The sequence below is a fragment of the Micrasema longulum genome, unplaced genomic scaffold, assembly GCF_059751315.1.
Source record: "Micrasema longulum isolate JH-2025_06_02 unplaced genomic scaffold, ASM5975131v1 h1tg000729l, whole genome shotgun sequence".
NCBI classification, from domain to species: Eukaryota; Metazoa; Arthropoda; class Insecta; order Trichoptera; family Brachycentridae; genus Micrasema; species Micrasema longulum.
The window spans coordinates 430,348-452,511 of NW_028277924.1; the positions used below are offsets into that span (position 1 = coordinate 430,348).

The 22,164-nt window shown below is 34.5% G+C and overlaps 2 protein-coding genes across 9 annotated transcripts; one reads left to right on the plus strand and one right to left on the minus strand.

Annotated features, from left to right (window-relative positions):
* Window positions 1-11,624: 11,624 nt before the first annotated feature.
* Rpi (Ribose-5-phosphate isomerase) lies at window positions 11,625-12,675 on the plus strand. Its single transcript, XM_088230072.1, has one exon. It carries the CDS (start codon window positions 11,806-11,808, stop codon window positions 12,589-12,591), a length of 786 nt encoding a protein of 261 aa, XP_088086198.1. The 5' UTR covers window positions 11,625-11,805; the 3' UTR covers window positions 12,592-12,675.
* An 879-nt stretch (window positions 12,676-13,554) lies between these two features.
* LOC148279369 (uncharacterized) lies at window positions 13,555-22,039 on the minus strand. 8 transcript variants are annotated; one of them, XR_015822900.1, is made up of 4 exons: window positions 21,823-22,014; window positions 17,657-18,011; window positions 16,684-17,004; window positions 15,086-15,255 (listed from the first exon to the last, which is right to left on the minus strand). XR_015822900.1 is itself a non-coding variant. In XM_088230075.1 (3 exons), the coding sequence occupies exons 1-3, from the start codon at window positions 21,823-21,825 to the stop codon at window positions 16,841-16,843; spliced, it is 522 nt and encodes a 173-aa protein (XP_088086201.1). In that variant the 5' UTR covers window positions 21,826-22,039; the 3' UTR covers window positions 13,555-16,840. The 8 variants fall into 8 exon arrangements, 5 of the variants coding, with proteins under 5 accessions (XP_088086201.1, XP_088086203.1, XP_088086200.1 ...); XR_015822899.1 differs by having other exon boundaries at window positions 21,636-22,004; XM_088230075.1 differs by having other exon boundaries at window positions 13,555-17,004; window positions 21,823-22,039.
* Window positions 22,040-22,164: the final 125 nt, after the last annotated feature.

A 22,164-nucleotide genomic window follows, 5' to 3' on the forward strand; every position in this document is an offset into this window, starting at 1 on the left:
TTTTTATATTGGAGTGGCTTTATTATTTACCTTGCTTATAATATACAAGGTTTATATTTCAAAAAGTGGATTTTTCTGCTATTAAATATCTTAAAATTTATCTAAACTATTGGGATCAGGAGGGATATATTAATGTGGGCTAATCAGGAACTTCTCAGCATTTGCTCACGTGGAGAGGAAACCACTTAAAACTCTTCAGGAGAAGCCGGCTTGTTGGCAGTAGTCAACAGGCCTTCCGTTCCACTAGTCTGTCGATCTCTGAGAGCTTGAAGCGATGCAGGTAGCTCATGAAGCCACCATGACCCGTAAGCATCTGGGTGAGCTCGTAGCCAGCATTTTGCATTTTTCTGAAATCATAGGCATGAAAAATTGTAGGGAAAAACATTTTAGTTACACTTCCGGTTGTCTCACTCAAATAGCGATCGTTCCAGAGTTGAAGGGTCCTGCTTCTTATTTTTCTTTTGGCAAAACTGAGCGGAAGATCGGCAAAATCGGGGGCTGTTTTCTTAAGCGTAGCCTCCCGAGCCTTTTCGTCAGCTTTTTCGTTGCCAAGGATTCCGCAGTGTCCTCGTATCCAGCCGATATACACGTCCTGGTGTCTGCAACGTAGATTCTGGATATCTGTTCTTATGTCCATTACAATAGTGGAAAGAGGTTGGATGAGCTCTCTCAGATAAACAGGCGAAGTGGGATTATTTAAAATATTGTGAAGAAGTGATAGAATGTGAATGTTTCTTCTATGCCTGATACTGAGCCAGTGTAGTTGCGTGCGATACTCGGTTATGTGGTAAAATTTGTGAAGATTAAAGATATAACGAATACAAATATTCTGCAATCGTTCTAACTTATCAAGCAATTCAGAGTTAGCATCTGGATAACATACATCCGCGTAGTCAAGGAGTGGAAGAAGTAAGCTCTGGACTAATGTTTGCTTAACATTAATTGGCAAGAAATTCTGTAATCTTTTAAGTGAGTGCAAACTGCTATAAAGTTTACGATTAACTTCGTTAACCTGATCGTGCCACTCTAAATGCTCATGAATGATAATACCTAAGTTTTTGACTGAAGTCATGAATGGAATTTCTGTACCATCTATTTTCAAAAGAGGAAGTGTGGAAAAATTCACCTTTGAATACATTTGTTTACTACCAACAAGTACAATTTGGGTTTTTGTTGGATTTATGAGAAGTCCATGTTTTTTTGTCCATGAAGAGATATGGTCGAGTGCAAGTGCCATTACTCTATGTGTTTCAACAATGTCATAGATTGATATCCAGCTATTGATTGTCAAGTGGTCATTGCCGAAAAATATCTCACTGTGACAGGTATCTACAGGGTGAGATGATGCATTTTTCGTGGCAATGAGTAGTCCTTGTTGGAGAACGAAGAGTTTCAGGGCTAACAAAATGTGTGAATGCGTTATGAAGATTCTTCCCATGACTTGCGAAGGTTGGATATGATGCTTGCAGGATGCTTTATGAAGTTATCGTGTTGATAACATGGTTGTTGGTATGTTAATGCTTGTGCAGGTCAACGTAGGTTGTTGAAAACAATGCCGTCGCGGCGAGACATTGATAAAACATTGCTATGCAGAATCGGCGTAGATGGTCGAGTTCAACGTAGCTTTGCTTGGATGCGTGATCGGCGTAGATAAGCGAGTTCGGCGTAGCTGTGCGAGAAAGGCGTAGATGAGCGAGTTCGGCGTAGCTGTAAGAGAACGGCGTAATAGGCGAGATTGGCATAGAAGAGCGAATTCAGCGTTGCTGTGCGAGAACGGCGTAGATGAGCGAGTTTGGCGTAGCTGTGCGAGAACGGCGTAATAGGCGAGATCGGCATAGAAGAGCGAATTCGGCAATGCTGTGCGGGAACGGCGTAGATGAGCGAGTTCGGCGTAGCTGTGCGAGAATGGCGTAGATGCGTGATTGGTGTAGATGAGTCAGCGAAGAGGAGCGAGTTCAGTGTAGTTGAGCGTGTTCGTTGCGGTTGAGCGGAATCAGTAAAACTAGGCGAGATTTGAGAAGATGAGCGTGATCGGCGTAATTGTGTGAGATTCGCGTTTTGCATGTTGTCTTCTGTCATCTAACTGGATACTCCGAAGATGCGGCGTAGAGTGCAATGTTTCCAAACGCGTCGTTTGAAGAAGGTTTCTGCACCGTTGAGTTAAGCGTCCCGCTGGATACCATCCTGGTTTCACGGCGGGCACGTCGGGGTCACCACTGTAGGATTTAGTAGTAAGCGTGGTGATCCCGTCCCAGTTTGAGGTTGACAGAAGAGACGTTGTTGTAGTTTTGATGCATGTATTTATTGCACGTTGAATGAATAACACTTTGTTGAGGAGCGCGTGAGTAATGGAGATGAGGAGTTAAAGTGGCTGCACTTGTTTATTTATTGCATGGTGAATAAATAATGAATTATGTCGGACGAGTGTTACGTCGATAAGGAGTTGAAGAAACTGCACTTGAACTACATGCTGGAACTGTGTGATGTCGTCGAGCTGGTCTGACGTGAACTGAACTGACTTTGTTGGGCAGGCTGAACGAGCTGACTGACTAACTTTGGCTGCGTCCTGTGGTCTCTTTATAGACGATGTTCCTTTGTAGTTCATTTCTTCATGGTAGGGATGGTGTGAATGTACTGTAGAACGATGCCCTCCGATTTCATGTGAAATACTCATAGTTGCATTTTACAAATGTATAGGATTCGATTGAAAATGATGACATTGCATCGTCGGTCATTAGTCTCTTTTAGGTGAACTAATTTAACACGTGTGTGTCATCGACTATGGACTATGGACCCTACAAATATAAACAATAATATGTATTCTATTATTTTTATGGATAACTTATAGAGCGCCATTTTTGTAATATAATTTTACATCTACATTCTCAATTGGTTATTTATTCGTATAATAACATTGATATGATTTTTATTTATATTGCAAAGTAAAGGAGGATCCTAAATAATTTTACTACCTAACTTATTAGATTTTTTTATACAAAGCTCATATTAAGAAATTACTTTACCCGGTATAAAAAAAAGTTACTCATAAAAATATTTACTAAATAGAATAACTGTAAATACCTATTAAACTTATTCCATCATTATTTTTTAACCATGCATCATTTTAGCGTACATTTATGAACAAGCAGCGTGCGTGTGTGCAGTTACAAATACTAACACGTTATTCGTACAAGGGTTGCTACTTAAGTTTTAAGATAGTCTGTGTTGCAAAAATAATAATGTAGAACACTTATTTGTTATGGTGTCATAAAAAAATCACAAATTTAATATCGGTTGTACATACATTCCACCATCATCCGATGTGCAAATGTACATTGACCATAGTGAGGATGTTGAGCTTCTGAGAGCAAGATATCCGGCTAGCAAAATGATATTATTGGGTAACTATAATCTGCCAAACGTGAAATGGGATCTTAACAACGACCATTCTAACTCGAGTGATATCAGTGATCAAGGTGGTTAAAAAATAATTGAAATGTATTTTTTTTTAATTTGCGTCAGTTGCAATTATGTATATAATAAAAACAATCGACTTTTGGATTTAATATTTTCGAATTCTGGAAATATAAATGTCTCATTAGCAAATAGTTCGCTTTTGCCAATTGACGAATATCATCCACCATTATATATTGAATTATCTCAAGTGACTGAAGAAAGTTTTAAAATAACAGAAAATAATTTGAATTTGGTCAAAGCTGATTATATTAAAATTAATGAATTTCTTTTGAGAGTTGATTGGACTTTCTTGAATACATGTAGTGATCTTAATATATTGTTAGAAACCTTTTACTATCATTTACATGAAGTAATAGATTTGTACGTTCCTATTACTAGGCGTTTTATAACTGAATATCCCTCATGGTTTAGTAAGGAACTAATTTGTTTAATTAGTAGAAAAAAAATGGCCTATAAAGTTTATTAATTAACCCGTAATGTGACTGATTGTGATATATTTAATAGTATTAGGAAACAAGCTAAAACACTTGCTAGGCAATGTTATAAAAACTGTTTAAATAAACTGGAGGAATCCGCTGTTCGTAAACCACAAAATATTTTTACAATTTTTCAAATATACTTAATAGCACTGAGTCGGGAATACCGACAACTATGTATCTTGATAGCAAAATGGCTGAAAGTCCTCAAGAAGTTGCTAATTTATTTGCAAAAAGCTTTTCTAAGGTTTGTGTTAATAATACAGTTCCAACTTCAAATATACCATATTTTAACGATAACAACAGCATAATTAATTTTAATACATGTGAATTTTCTAACACTGATGTTGCGGAAAAAATAAAATCTTTAGACATAAATAAGTCACCTGGTCCTGATAAAATTCCACCAATTTTTTTATCAAAATGTGTTGATATTTTAACTATTCCCCTTAGAACTTTATTTAATTTATCAATTAAAAATTGCATTTTTCCTGATCAATGGAAAATTAGCTATTTTACGCCTAGAAAAGGTGGTCGAACTGACGTGCTGAATTATAGACCTATATGTATACAGTCAACTATTCCTAAATTGTTTGATTCTTTATTTTTATCCCAATTTGTTGCTGAAGTAAAAAAGGTGATATCTCCTGATCAACATGGATTTATTCAGGGAAGATCAAATTTAACGAATCTAACAATTTACGAACAGAAAATTGTAGGAGCTTTCAATAAAAGACTACAGGTTGATACTGTTTATACTGACTTTAGCAAGGCTTTTGACAAAGTATCTCATCGTGTATTAATATGTTAATGGAGGAACTTAGGATTGGGCGATGATATCCTTAAATAGTTGAATAGTTATCTTACGTCTCGAAAACTTCTGGTTAAAATATTTCATTATAATTCTGATCAATTTGTTTGTTTTTTACTTGCTGTGTTTCTTTGTTGTTCTCAATATGTGTTATTGTTTTAATGTTAATATTATTTGTGTCCCGAATTGAGTTGTTGTAACTCCTGGGAATGTAATTTAACGTATTATACTTGTAAAATACTTTGTGTTATATGATTTATAGATAAATATTCTCCTTGAAGATCAATAAACTTTTGCATGCTTTCAAACCAATTTTCGAAGCACTTTTTTCAGTCCGATTGAGGTACCTCCAAAACATGTTATTTGAACGTATTAACCGCTTCTTCAGGCGTCGAAAAACGTTGACCTCGCAGTTTATTTTTTACATGCGGGAGTAAGAAAAAAATATTGGGTGCCAAATAATCAGGACTGCAGGGTGGATGACCCCTCAATTCGATGTTTTGAATGCTAAAAAATTCACTTGTTTTAGCTGATGTGTGACAGCTTACATTGTCGTGGTGGAGAATGATTTGTCTTCTGCAATTGGTTTCCCTTTTTTCCGAACACTTCTGGCAACCAAATGGTGGTGTATCATTCAAAATACCGTTCTACGTTGTTCTAATGAAACGGTGGCGACATGTCCAGTTATTCCGAAAAAACAGGCGACCATTTGCTTCGAAGTGCTTCGTGCGCGTTGTTGGATTTGTCTCGTTTTGAAAGACCCATACAGTCGATTGTTGTTTAGTTTCGAGTTTATATTCATAGATCTACGATTCGCCACCTATCGCAATTTTATATACGTCTTTTGAAGCACCGCGATTGAATTTTTTAACATTTGTTTGCAATAATCGACACGAGCCTTTTTTTTAGCGATTGTCAAATTATGCGGTATCCAACGCGAACAAATCTTTTTGACGACCAGATGTTCATGCAATATTGAATCTATGCAAGTGGAGCTAATGCTCAAGTATGCTTTAATCTCACGGTATATCATATGACGATCTTGCAATATCAGTTCACGCGAAGCGTCGATTTTTTCTGGCACTAAAGCCGATTTTTGACGACCTTCATGAAATTCGTTCGGTAACGAAGTGCGACCACGATTGAATTCAGAAAACCAGCAAAACACGGTGGTTCGACATGGAGCTTTATAGGAAAGGAATAGAAAATCATCGCAAAAAAATGTTCACGACTTAGTTCCATTTTTTTAATAAAATTATTTTTTAAGTATCTGTAAACAACACAAATATCACTCGTATGACTAAACGTTCTGAGTACGTTTACCATTAAAAATGGCAACTTTACAATGAAAATGTCAGATTTTACATATTCACACTAGTGTTGCTATATCTTTAAACTTAAGTAGCAACTCTCGTATTAGTACCAAAACAAAACAAACTCTACAAATATCAAGCGACTTACGAAATATAAGTCTATCAAAATCGATAATTATATTTATTCATTGATGGGTGTCTCCGATAAACTCTCCGATACAAACACGTTTAGGTAAAAAAACAATTTGGCCAAATTCATGACTTACGAAGGGGTTTCTGAAAAAAGACATTCAGATACAGTATGCAGTTTTTAATATGATAATATTCGCCTCGATCGTGCAAGGCAAATACTGTTAAAAAATATCAGTTCCTACATCGGAATCAAACATCCTCGGAGTAAGCAGCATCCGTCTTGTTATTTTTCAACAATCCTGCATTAAGTTGTTTGGTTCGACATTCATTGTTATGATCTTGTCGAATCATTCTCTCGGTACAGTTGAGTGCGTCGGGGGGGGGTTGTCCTTTCTAGTGAAGGGTAGAGCCCTCTCCCCCTCTCCCCACTCTCGGTACCCGCGCACCTTCCGCGGATCTGAGTTTCCTCGCGGGTTCCTTGGACTGGAATGGAGAATAACTCCGCGGCTAATCCCCCCCCCCCTTATGCAAGTACAGAGTACAGACATCTACAAGTACCAATGCTCGCAGAGTACAATCGTCCTTTAGAAATTCCTTTCGGTGCATATAATGATATCCGACAACGTCCGGCTGGCGGGTGGTTCAAATTTAAACAGACTTTATAAAATATTGGATCAATTACTGAACTCCTTGGCGGAATCGTTCTTTCTTACGAATAGTAAGTACTTATGTATCTCACAAAGTGTGCTGAAGTCTCGAAGAACTTGGAGAGTCATTCGAGTGCGTTTTAGTAAAAGGATATATGTTTGTTTTTTCCTCCATATTTAAGCTACGCTTATTTATAGGCCTCATGATGTAATGGTCAGCGCGTTTGCCTACCGTGAAAGAGGTCTCGGGTTCGATTCCCGACATGTTTGATATGAAATATTTATTTAAAAGAGTGTATTCACACTAGAATATTTTATAGTCCCTGGAATGGTACCTGAAGCGTAAGACGGATCATCTTACCTTTATGTGAAAAAAAATGACAAGATACGCTGCGATTGGTGTTTCACTGCAGTTTCCTATGCACCATTGGGCGCACGGGTGTCGTAGTGACATGACATTACTCAGGGTAATTAGAAAGATACTAATTACAGTACCTACGCGGTCACGTCGATTAGAATATAGGCCTAGTTGGCTTATCCGATAATCCACTTAAGAAGTATATCAATAATTGTAAGCTGCGCTCACCGCGCACCGCCTTCCCCCATCATTCGGAAGAATAAATAAATGGAGCCGAATTTATTACCTCCCTACCTCCTTGCCCCCTGCCTCCCTGCCTCCCTGCCTCCCTCTGAGGACAATAACTTTTGACCGGGGCTGCGATTACAAACGTTATCTTTATCGGTACATATCGAGACGGTATAAAGTAACATCGATATTTATGTACGAAAATATGTATATTTGTGTAAACATTTGAAGTATCTTCGTTGGTAAATTGTAATTGAACAGGTTTTGAAAAAAAAAAAACATTTGTTTTTCGTAGAAAAAACTTCATTTTACTTTGAAGATAAAATTGAAGGTAATTTTTCACTTCCTATTAGAATACGAGCTGGTATTCTAAATGCAGTTGCGCGCGAAGAGATCGCTTCGTTAGCGCACATTTAGTACGTAAATACGCGTTAAAATGTGTTTTCTACGCGCGCTTTTGCGTTCAGAATACCACCCCAGTTATAGCACGAAACATTTTTTTTATATTAAATTTAATTTTAAAGTGTCGGAAGAAAACTTTTTTTTAATTCTTGTGTACTTGCAATACTTTTTTGTTACATAAACTTAGGTATAATGCGACGTTCCCAAAAAAAAGTAAATATTGAAATTTATTAAGGGAGAGAGGATGAAGAATACAGTGTGCCTGTAAATTAGAACCCTGGACGAGTGTTTTCGACTCGATGGCTAGTCTCAGGTAAAAATACTAAAAAAGGAAATCGAGTGTAGATTACTTCGCTTATGGTGAATGGGTGGTGCGTTCGCCTATTACGCTTGAGATTCTGGGTTTAATTCCAGGCAGTGGTTCTACACTGTAATATTTCATTGCTCCAGGACTAACACCAGAAGTGTAAGATTAATTCCAGTGATTAACCTCATCTTCCAGATAGCAAAAGTGATAGCACGCCACAATCAGAGTGCCAATTGCACGAAAACGATGCATCACTTATTACACCTCAGGTTTTAACCCGTCCATAGCAAAGTAGGGAACGAAATGCCAAACACTCGTCTAGTGGAACGGAAAGCCTGTTGACTACTACTGTCAATAGGCCGGCTTCTCCTGAAGAATTTCGAGTGGTTTCCTCTCCACATGAGCAAATGCTGAGAAGTTCCCGATTGGTCCACTTAAGCATATCCTTCGTGTTCTTAACAGTTTAAGAAAAAAATAAAGTAATATAATTGAAGAAAAATCCATTTGTTGAAATATAAAACTTGTATATCATAAGCAAGGTCAATATTAACGTAACTCGTAACGTAACGTAAAAGAAAAAAAAAAAAACCGTCCATAGCAGGTCTCAAGGTCTAATATAAGCGCTTCTTAATTCAAGTGCCATTCTCGAGCAGTGTACACCTTACGCATGTAGATTGCACGCATGTAGATTGTAGGTACGCACAATTAACATTAGGTATAAAACGAAAATACCTTTCGTCTATTTATTGTTTGTCGAAGGTTTAATAGCTCGACGTGCTTTGTGTTTAATTTCCTATCACCGGAGGAAATCCAGTATGATGGTATACCTGCAGACGAAATGTGTACCTAATTTAGACCGTGTAAAGATATAAGTACCAGTCCAGTCGAGTCAAGTCCGATACAAGATACAACCGACGAGCATCCTCCGTCCTCCGTAAATAACGTTTATATCCGATCCGGCTAACTTGACGACTATTAGGACATTAAAAGTCTTCAAGGTGGAACGTCTCAGCGATGATTTCACTCGATACTTGATACCTGCTCTTTCTTATTTTGTACCGACGCGACGCTGACGTCACATGTGTATGTGTATTGGAAGTACCCAATACTTACTTGATGTTTACCTACTCGTAGTTAATTATCTTTCTTCTCATTAAATAAAGGGTCTTTGCTTTAATATTATCCTTCCAAAGAAGTTCTCTATTTCTGCTGAAATAAAAAACAACAATTTGGTAAATGTGTCCGAGCAAATACAATTGCTTTTTTTTTGTTTTTTTTCCCACACTATTAATCCTTTTTTTTTACCCTGAATGAGTTAAGTAAAATGTAATATCTTTTGAAATATGGGTACATGCCTTATAAATAATTGGACGAAAAAATATGAGATCACTGATGGTATTTAAAAAGAAATACGACGATTGATGTAATGACCTCCTTTATGTCTGTTCAATAACGGAGTTACGAGTATTCTAGTTAAAAATAGATATTGTAGTTCATTTTTTTCTGTGAATCTATAAGTTTATTATATTATTATTACTAGGAGGCAAGAGTCGGCTGTCGCCGACTGTTACATGCAAGGAACGTATTCAAAATAAAATACTTTTATTAGTTATTAGGAAAATAAAACTTTGTTACTAGTGTTACACAATTTTTTATTTTACAAGAACACTACTACAGTTTCGGGAGAGCACTCCTTCCTTCGACGGGTGATATAAAACTAATATAGTCGACACATAATATTGTTCACAATGTCATATGATTTAAACAAAAAATAAACAAATTAATCAGTGAAACTTAAGGCAGAGGGGTTATTTTCCACTTATCTAAGGTGTTAGCAAATATATGGATAGTTATCTAAAGTTCGTATATAAAAACATGATCAATGAGGGAAAGGACGTTAAGAACATTTTTTTTTTTAATTTAGCACATTAGTGGAAGTTACAATAATTAAGCCTAAGATTTAATTTGTGGGAAGACATCCCTCGGCTAAGGGGTGTTAACGCGGGTCTAAGTGGGTAAGTCCCCACTTACCCACTTAGACCCTTAGGGAGGTCGCAAAGGAAACATAGTCAATTCTCGTAAAATAATAAAAATTGTGTAACACTAATAACAAAGTTTTATTTTCATTATAATTTTAAATGAAGTGTTACAAAGTGAATGCCGATTCAATTAATAACACTTTGATTGGATTTAATTCTACTTTTGAAATGAAATAAGTATTTCAATCTAATTATTACAAGCGGACCCGACAAACGTTGTCCTGCCCGAACGTTAGCTTGCCTGCTATAAGCTGGTTGAACAAACATGTGAAAATACGTAAATGCGTGTTGATGAAGAAAAGTAACACAACGTTTTACCCTGAGCCTTCTGAAATTATGACACTCAACTCATGCCCAACGCGAATTTCGTCATTCTTCAATCGCCAGCCGTGTTTTGATGTGAGCTTGACATTTAATTCGAAACCAAAATACATTACAAAAATGACAAAATACATCGTTTTAACTTTACATATTTCATTGCATTACATTTTTTTTTGTACGAAATATTCCCAATCAGCAAAAGTGCTGGTCTGAGGGTATATAATTTATTATGACACAATAGTTTTAATAAAAAGTCGATAATTTAACATTACATATCACTAAAACGGGCTGTAAGAATTTATTTGTTCTGGTGTTTTTTAAGTACGTTTGTGTTTTGTATATTTTTTAGGTCGTTAGAAAGTGAATTGTAGAACTTTATTGATGTATATTCAAAACTGTTTTTTTTTCTGTTAGTTCTAGGTTGTTCGTAAGTTAAATTATTTGATGATTTGTATTTTTTGTTTGTATATTGCAGTTAAAATTTAATTTAATATTTGTCTTAAAATGAAAAGAAAAATGCTTGATTGTGTCGTGAAAGCTTGCAAAAACCATTCGAACTAAATAAACAGGTACCTAGATACTTGTTTATGATTGAATTCCAAAACTAAAAATTATTAATATTCCCGAACATTAGCATGCTTTCTGGTTTAGCAATCGTTTTTCGTTTATTTTATTGGTTAAGAGGCCACGCCATACTCAAATTAAAATTTTGAAAAAATTACTACTCTAGTGCCATGGAGACATCCAGGGAGAAAATGCGGGAACACGTGTTGATAAATAAAAGTCACACCACTTTTCCCCTGAGCGTTCTAAAATTATGACACTCAATTCATAAACGACACGTATTTGGTGATTCTTAAACCATCAGCCAGATTTTGACGTGACTTTGACATTTAATTCGAAACCATAATAAATAAAAAGAAAAAAGCCTGATTGTGTTGTAAAAGCGTGCAAAACCTGTTTGTTTGAATAAAAAAATATTGTAATATTGTGTGTGCATAAATGGCAAAGTTACCAATGATGGACCCTCGCTACACTCACGATTCTAGCCAGTTTTTATTTCATGTTATAATATGCATATTTTATCAAAACTTTCTTTCTTGAGATAATTATGTAAGGAATTTGTGGGGAATCGGAATCAGTCTTTGTTTTCTACCCATTTGGGTAATTTGATCTTGATTTATGGGGAATTTGGAAAATTAGCATTGGCAACGCTGAATAGGAGTTTACTGTTTGCGTTTGCTGTCAGCCACAGAATCTGTGGCTGTTGGGTTTTGACAGTTTTCGACTTAGCATGCGTTTATCTTTATCTAGCTCTAACTTAACTCTAGCTCTCTCCTCGATAAGTATCCGATTTTTTTGTATTTCAAGTATTAAAATGTCTGTGGAAAAATCTAAACAAATCGCCGCGCATAAAGCAGTAAATGAATATGTTAAGAATAATTTCGTAGTAGGCATCGGAAGTGGTTCGACAGTTGTTTACGCCGTTGAAAAATTGGGAGAGCGGGAAAAAAGTGAAAAATTAAATCTTATCTGCATTCCATCCTCATTTCAAGCTCGGCAGCTAATACTCAAACATAACCTGACTCTCGGAGATCTCGAAACTCACCCCAATATAGATGTCGCCATAGACGGAGCTGATGAAGTAGATTCTAACCTCACTCTTATCAAAGGCGGGGGGGGCTGTTTACTACAGGAAAAAATTGTAGTTTCTTGTGCCAAAACCTTTATTGTTATAGCCGATTACACTAAAAATTCAAAAAAATTGGGAGACCAATATAAAAAAGGCATTCCCATTGAAGTAGTTCCTATGGCTTACGTGCCTATTCGGGAAAGAATAATCAAAGAATTTGGTGGTGAAATTGTTCTTAGGGCAGCTATTGCAAAAGCTGGACCTTGTGTTACAGACAATGGAAATTTTATATTGGATTGGAAGTTTGCGAATCAAGATTTGGAATGGAAAGTCGTCAATCATACAATCAAAATGATTCCCGGAGTTGTTGAGACTGGGTTATTTGTTTCTATGGCAACCAAGGCGTACTTCGGTTTAGCTGATGGATCTGTAATTGAAAGAGAATGAAACTAATTAAGCGTAACTCATAATTTTCTGTTCATTTGTATTTCTTTTCTATTTTGTTTACAAAATAAATAATTTTTTCTTCTACATTTCTTATTTCGTAATACTCTCAGTTGAATCCTAATTACAATTTCACTTCTACTTTCAATTCACTACTTGGTTACTGTTTTTTTTGTCATGAAAACATTTTTAAGAGGGTTGAAATAAATTTAAATATGAATAACTCCCAAATTGGAAAATTGTTTTCAAGCGTTGCCTAGTAGGTGATTTTGTTCAGCCGGATGAATCTCACCCACGTGATAAAAGGTTTCAGCTCTTTTACTTCACAAAAGTCAACAGATGGAAGAGTTAAGGAAATGTGGATGTTTAAACATGGGCAGAATGGTGAATGTTACACAGTGTGTAAAGTGGCCACTTAAACAACAACAACAGGCCATGCCTTTGTGGGATTTTTTTCGTTCACTATTAATATGTATTTCATTTTTTTTATTTTTTTTATTGAAGAAGGTAAAAACATGTACAGAAAATATAAAAAGAAAAATAATGAAACCCACTAAACCGCGAAACCGGCTTGTCAGCAGGTTTCTTATTTTTCCTTTACAAAGAGAAACGATAGAGAAATTATATAATTTAAAAAAGTAATATAAACATTATTAAGAACTAAAAGCATACATAATTTTCACACAAAATTTATTTATAAAAATTAAAATAGATGACATTAAATGATAATCAATATAAAGCTCTGTTACACAACCCCTCTCAAAAATGTTTTCCCTCTCTGTTGAAATAAATTTAAACAGTAATATTTATTTTGTGCTGTTCAAGAATAATTTCCCAATTCTAATTTTGCGCACTTTTTATGTTGTGTTGGTGGAAGGCAAACTCATGTTTATAAGAAATCAGTTGCAAAGGAATAACCGAGTGTTAATTCCCTAGGATCTGTAGGTTTTAGTTCAAATAAAAGACTTTTATTACAAAATAAATTCCATTTATATTTGGTGCATGTAACTATATCCTTAAAAAATAATACACTTATAATACTTAAAAGCAAACATACGAAGATGTATTGACTAGAAGAATGTGTAAGTAGAAATCTCAACAAATATTTTTTAGTAAGGAAAAATAGAATAGTCCTCCACATGGTGAAGAGAACTGAGCCATAATATCAGTTTTGAGATAAATTATGTAAGTTGATTAGTATAAAAAATACATTTTTCTATAGTAGTACCGACATTTATTGAGTTAGGGTAATGAAACCTTTAATTATAATAAATTACTGAATATACTCCAAATTAGAATTCATTGCTACGAAAAAAAAATAATACAAAAGTGATATATTTACTTCGGTCTTTTTACCACAAAGATAAAGATAGGGTTTATGAATTATTAAAACCATCTTTTTTATCTTTGTTGAGAAATTATATATTTATATCATAGATAATATTCCAGAAGAGTTAAACGCAGTTATTATGATTACAAAGTTTTAGATATCCTCTTATTAAAAATAATATTGACTAGAATATTGTTTTCTGATATGAAAATATTGATTAATATGTGGTTACAAATACTAACTCGGCAGGATATAAAGCTGAATGTGAATTATGATAGAATCGATGTACATTGCAATGGAGAGCAGTTTTGAAAAGGTAATATGGTCTAGGCATTAACAGGGATTATGACCTGTTACGGCTGGTTTAAGTTAACAGTTTCAAGTGATGTGTAACATTCACCATTCTCCCTATGTTTGAATATCCATATATACTCAACTCTTCCGTCTGTTTACTCGTGTGAAGTAAAAAAACTGAAAGCCTTATTTATGTGGGCGAGATTCATTAGCCAAATTCTTTCAGTTGATTAAATCATTAATATTTTAAGTATGTCCTGAATGCCACCCACTGTTGTCTACAAAAATTCGGACATGCTTTTTATATTGTTAAAATAAAAGGATTACTTGTGAAACATAATACATATAATTGCGAAATATTTCAATTTATCAAATCAGGATTTGCACCTTGACCGATTCTTATCAAGATCTGCAACATAGGATCACAGGGTAACGGCACCTGTGGTGCAACGGGTAGACGGCTGCCTCATGAACAGATGTTCATGGTTGGATCGCTATAATTCAATGTGCTTTTTTGCAAACCTGGATGTTCTGTGCTGTAATTCAATGTGTTTCTTGTTTGTGTTGTATTGCGTTTCTTGGACTGGTGTAATGCAATTTTTTATTTATTTGAATTAATTAAGGAGGAAATAAGTAGCTGGCATTAAAGATTTAAATAGAATATTGAACAAATAATTCAATAGAAAAATATGTATACACCGATCTTAAATCTTGATTACCCTCGATCATTTTTATTAAGATTTACGTAGCAAAAACAACTATTTAGGATTTTACCATAAGCAATAATGTGTACACCCTAAAAACCAGACAAGACGTGTTAAATTAGTGAAAATGGCAGATACATACAAAACATGGCAAAATTTAAAACAAATATTTCGTAAGAATAATTTTTATTGAGGAATTTGTGAGGATTTGACTGTATGAACTGCAGTCTGTTGACAATTGCCATTATCTTCATCCTCAGAATCCAAGTCTCTTGATATATTCATGAGCTCATCTTCAGTAAGAAGTGAATTCCTCAAATGTTTCCGTAATCCATTCATCTAAAACATTACGCGTTAGTTCAGTGTTTTCAGTCGCCCTTTGAATCAATTCTTCTAAATTTCTGGACCGGGTGTCCAAATGTATAGAGAGTTTTAATAAGTCTTTTTCAGGGGTATTGGCGTTGACTTGTAGTCGGCGCAGTCAAACTAAACCTTCGGGGTTTTTTTTTTGGCTCAGCCTGGAGGTGTGGACTTCCTTTTATGCTGGGAAGCCTGACTGCGGCAGCCGGACTGACAAAACATGCGGTAATGCATACATTATAGGAACTAAGTTGAGTCGAAGGCATGCGGCGGACTACAGAAGAATACCAGCAAATAGTAGGGTCTGATTTTGTGCTTTTAACTAGTAAAAATAACAGCAGATTGTAGTAATTGCCAAATAATCGCATGGCAGATTACTGAGAGAGTACTGAATATATATATACATACATATGAAATAATTTAATCCAAATTTCACAAAAAACTGCTGGTTAGAAATTGCAAGTTGCGATCAATGACTATTGCAAACATAAGAGTAGCAGTATTGTGACCTCTCAAGAGTGTTGAATACATATTTAATTGCTGCAAATAATTTTAATCATGAAAAATAAATTACACCGTTCTACCTAAATTGAGCCCAGCTGCAGCTGGGTGTTCAGGATTAGAGAACCTGCTTTAAATACAACATTTTAGAGTAAAACTGATATTTTTAATTGGCCATTTAATTAATCTACTTTTAAACATCTCTTTAAGAATTACATTCTAATGGACAAGAAAAATAAACATAATTGGACACATTTTAACATCATCCTCACTCACACATTAGTCTGTCATTCATAAATGTCCAACAAAAAATCCACAGATTTTGTAGAATTACTAAGAGACAAGAGTGACATCAGTAGTAAAAATGAAAGGGATTAAAAGAAAAATCTGAAAAAAATCTTTATCATACACCTTTCCATGCCAAATGCAGTGTTATTTGGCTGAGTTAAAACTTACAGTAAGATATTATATAATTTTAAATCAATAAACATCAGAATTAGTGGGGTTTTTCAAATAAAACCAGCTCTTATGACATCAAATTAAAAATGGTTCCTGATATGCTTAATTATAATATTATTAGTGCATTCTAACTCTCCTGATAAGCAAAGTGTTTTATTTTCCAACAATCATTATTGATGACGGCTTTAACGAATCATAAAAAAAAACACAATTCAGAGGCCCATCAAAACAGAAAGACTGGGATTTCGTCTTAGGGTATCTTGGCAAGTAGGTGTACACAGCCGCCATTATTTATAAGTGAATTACCAGATACATACCAGACCAGAAAGAATGGTACGAAGAATTCAATAAATTTCACACTAGAATTTTATTCATTATATCTAATATTTAGTTTTTGTAGCAACATCGGTAATCAACGAATTAATAGGTTGAGGATTTTAAACTTGCCTGCATTAATTTAAGCCTTCGATACAATGTTAAAAAATATTGAGATTTGAATCTACGATTGCGGAACTAATGAGTGGATTTATAAGGAATCATATAAAGTGATACGGTTGTGCGATTTGACCAGAGCTAGTAGAGGGTCCGGCTGCATATATAATATTTAATAAAGACTAGTTTTCTTCATAATGCGCAAGAACTCTTCTTGGCTGATTTCACCATCACCATCTCTGTCAGCTTCTTCTATCATCTCTTGCAACTCCTCATCTGTCAAATTTTCTCCCAATTCCTTGGCCACTCTTTTCAAGTTCTTAAAAGATATTTTTCCTATAATTAAAAACTTTAATTTAAAAAACTCAGTTGTCAAAAGTGTGTATGTTCATATAAAATAGAAAAAAATAATCTAACAAAATGATTTTACATGAATCTCTTGCATATTTTACAATTTGTTTACCCGACGACTACATACATGCATGTGCGTTTGGAAAAATCTTATTTATTAAGGATAATAGATTTTTTTTCAATGTAAATAAATTGATTTCCAGATTTTCCCAGGGGAGAGGGATTTTAATGAGAAGCCTATCGTAGTGTGGGTATTGCAAATGATATATTATTAGTCTTTTTCCCCCTAAACTTGCCACACGCGTCATTATGTAAAGATATTTAACAAAACAGTCTGTACCAGAATCCCTTTAGTATTTATTTAAGTACCCTACATAAGGACCTTGATAAATTGATACACACAGATCAATATGTACTATGAAAATTTTGTAGTAATAGACATTATCATCATTCCATGTCCGCTGGCCAGTTACAGCATATGGAATCCACGAAGAGCCTCCAGGTATCTCTGTCAGCTGTCAGCTCCTGCGCATCCTCCCAAATCATGAATGCTGATGAACGGTAAACAGCGAACATCCAGGACGTCGAAAACCTGATGTCTTGGAAAGTAAAGTAATAGTATCACCAGTTTAATTACCCGTCTCATCATCGTCAAACAGTTTGAAAGCTTTCATTATTTCCTCTTTTGTATCCTTTTCGGCCATCTTGACAGTCATCAATGAAAGAAAATCATCATAAGTAACTTTGCCTGTAGCATCCTTGTCAATATCCGCAATCATTCTCTTAATCTCCTCCTTTTTGGGCTCAAAACCGAGAGCTCGAATGGCGACTTTTAACTCCTTGGTGTCGATACTCCCCGTGTGCTCCGTGTCGAACAGATCGAAGGCTTCCTTGATATCAGTTTTCTGTTCGCAGCTGAGCTCAAACTTTGGGCCCCCTGACTTTTTGCGACCTCCGGCTGAATGCAACACTTTGGCAGGAGCCACCATTGTCTGCAAAACAAACTGAGGTAAACAAACAACATAAAGGATCGGAATGCGTATTGGATAAGTGTGCATAAATCAATGGAGTTATATAAATATATATCCCAAATGCTTGATTTTAAGTAGGTATAGTATTTAATATATTTAAATAATTTAATTTTAATTTTACTAGATTTAGTCAAATTAGTACCCAGTACAATATAAATAAAAACTAACAACTCCTAAGCAGATTTTTTTTCCACATATTTAATTAACTTATGTTTTTGATAAATTGAATAGGTATGAAAATTTTCTAATTCAGTACACAACCTGAGCCTAGTAAAATTATATACATGTGTATAAGTAACGCAACTTAAGTCGAGGCAATCAGACGCATGAAAAAATGTTTATATTAGTGTATCTGCATAGGTTTCTGAAGGGTTTAACAGTGTGTCATTATGAAACTTTCGTTCATTGCACATGTACATCCAAGTATAATATCCTACTATTGGCAGACATATGAAAAGTAAAATGGGGATGATGAACTTAGTTAGACTGCCAATGATACAATAAAAAATACTTTGAAAAAAAACCAATACATATATATATATTTATATACGTGTCTGTTCTATTATTAATATTTAAAGCATTAACGGTCAACCAAATGTTATTGAATATTCGTATGTAACCACTTGCCAAATTTTCTTTTAATATAGCCCATTATACAATGTTCCATTGTAATGGTCACCCTATACCTATTAAACTCACGCCCCTTTCTTCTATTTCTCTCACAACATCAAACATTTTCATATAAACTATAATCAATGCATATAAAGGTTGCCTACTAAAAGCATGTGGTTTCAAATCAGCATGTTGGTTTTATATTTTCGTGCAACAACTAAGGCGAAGGTGTTTAGTGGGTTTGTTATGTTAGTTTAATCGGTCTCCCGACAAAGAGACGGGTACGTCTCGAAACCGGTAGACATAGAAAAGTCTGCAAGTGGTTGTGTACGAATATTAAGTAAAATTTAGTATGTATGTACTCTATACATGTATTTATATATGATAATCTGTTTTTTTCGTGAACTGTTCTGTAAAAAAATAAATGAAACGCTTAGTAAAATGAAGATTGAGAAAAAATATATTATTATGATTTGGCTTTGTCCATGATTTGTTGCAATATCCCGTGGAAAAAGTTAAATAACAAACACTTTTAGAATTTTATCAATAAACACATATGATACAAATGTAATCCTTATCCCGTTACTAAAAACAAATGCCAACTCCGTGACACAATGAAATGTAATGCTTCAAGCACGCGCAAAGTTCGTAGGCAAGTATACTGAAAATATTGCTGGATTTGGGGAATGCATGCGCCTGAAAGTTCTCTGTGGGAATTTTAGGAATTTTTTTCATGTTTATGATTATTTTAAAAAGAAAATACATATTCTTTTCCAATTTTCAAGGTATGCGCCGTATCCGCAGTACGTATGAACCTCGATATTCATCATCACTCCCCCCGCCGCAGAGGCACTGGCGTTACGACCCCATGATTAGAATTGGAATTACTAATGGCAGTTTTGTTTTGATCGATAGCAACTCTTGTTATTAATTTTTTTTTTTTTTTTTAAAGTTTTATTCATTTTAACAAAAAAGTAACATACATAATTGTATTTATGTTCCCGCAAAGCCGAAGCTTGTCTGCGGGTTACATTAAATTTATTTTTTTTAAATTTATAAGTAAGTACATAGTTTAATAATAATTGAAGAATAAAATATATTTATACACTTTAGTTTCACTTGCTGTTTAATAATTTTTTGACTATTTTGTTAAATGAAATTAGGTTTTTTTCTTCACGATTTTTGGCTGGTATTAAATTGTACAGTTTTGGTACTACACTACCCATTGTTCTGTCACCATAGTAGTTTTTCTGTCGTGGTACCATCAGCTGCTGTGCCGATACTTGTCGGGTCATGATCTGGTGGTTTATTTTGGATTTAAAATTGAGGATAGTAATCTAAATATTATGCTATCCCATTAAATCATTTATAAATTTATTGTATTTTCGCATGTGCATATATATTGTGTATGTATGTGTGTATATATATGTATATGTATGTATATGTGTGTACATATGTATGTATGTGTATATGTATGTATGTAGTATGAATGTGTATATGTATGTATGTAGTATGTATGCTTTATATTTATATATTTAATTGTATTTTTACATTTAATGTAAATTGTAATTTTTTTTTCTTTTCTTCTCTTTTGGGCTATAACTGTTTTTCCATTTCTTCAATATTGTTTTTATTTATAGGAAACATATTCGAAAACCATATTTGCCGCAACAAATCGGTTTCTTAGAACAGGCATTTGCCCATATAGGAACCGATTGCAACATTAGGCATACTAATATTTCTGACTTGCCGACCCTTCATATACTGAGCCTACTCCTAGTACAAGCAGAATTTGCCAGAGTGTTTTTTGTGCCATTTTTGTAACAATGTATGCATAAGCTAATAAATGAATAAATAAATGAATAACATTAACTTTCCTCCTGTTTACCTTCTATTACTATGTACATCTATTTACTACAATAAAGTTACAATTTAAAAAACATTTTCTTCATTTTTGACCCATATTTAGGAGTTGTAAATGGATTAATTAGATTTCAGTTATTTCTTATTGGAAAAACTGTTTCTATATTTGTCATATTCTATATTAATTTATTAGACCCCCAGGCAGTGTCGGATCTTAGGGGTACTAGTGCCCTGTCACTTACTGAAAGGGGATCGGAATATATATGTTTGTAAACAATACGAGCATCTTATTCTCCCCTCCCTCGTGAGCGAGTGTCTGGTCTCTGGCCAACTACTAAAGCCAAGCACTATTCATAACATTGAAGTTATCTGCCTATATTACACTTAAATGACAAAGAACGGAGGATTTTTTTCTGTACAGTTTCAATAACATTTTTATAAATCACATAATGAGGTGACCAAACAATACATCCAAATTCCAAATTGCTACAAGCAAGATAATTATACAAACAAATTATTGATACTGCATTATCAAATGGCTTGGATATTCGCCTGTGTATGAAGCCTGACATTGCTGAAGATTTCTCTTTAACAATATTGAAATGGTTAGAAAAAGTTAAACGTGGGTCGAAAGTAATTCCAAGATCTCTGATTGCGCTTACCGAATTAAGGTTAATATTACAAATGCTACAAGTAAAACAGCTTTGAGACCTTTTTCTTGTAAACATTATTTTATAGTATTTTTGAACATTTAGGTGCATATTATCCAGTTCACACCATTCACTTGAGGAATCGAGATTTTTTTGGAGTAATGCGTGGTCAACAGTTGATTCAATATTACGAAATATTTTTAAGTCATCAGCATAGAAAAGATAATTACACTCTAACAGGGAACAAAGATCGTTTATGAAAATTAAAAATAATAATGGTCCAAGATTACAGCCCTGTGGCACACCAGATGTTTCAGTTAATGGAAATGATTCTAATCCATTTATGCATACAATCTGGAATATTGTATTCGTTTAATTTCCTCGTGCTTGTACTTATGTTATGTATGCCATACACGGCGTAATAAAAGCTGTCTCATTTTACATTTATTTACGAACTTACTGTAAAATATACTGTAAAATTAACAAATAGAGTTCTTCCTCCCTCCAATAGACCGCAACCAAACTTTCAATTTAACAATTTTAGAGGATTCATTTAATACAACCTGACGCTAGATTTGAAATTATTATTTTGGAGTCAGCTTCCTATGTTGTTGTTCTAGCTAGTCAAATAAAGTAAAAGGTCAAACCATTTCCAGGAAAATGTATTTTTCACAACACAGTGCAAGTGTACAGTAACAGTTGTTAAAAATTGTAAGCAAAACTGTTATTGAGTAGGATATTGTGGTAGAATAATGGAGTAGAATATTGACAAAACTTCAAAGCTGTGGAAGCTGACGACAGCCAGGGGGGCCAGGCGCAGCCAGGCGACAGCTGTCAATAATTATTTTGATATATATCATAGACAATTACACATTTTGCTTAATCTATGAATTAAAACAAAATTTTCAACCTACCATAGATCAAGTAAAGTCTATTGAAGCAGCACCACCCATACTAAAGGCCTAGTCACTGTATCATCTTGGAGTCCG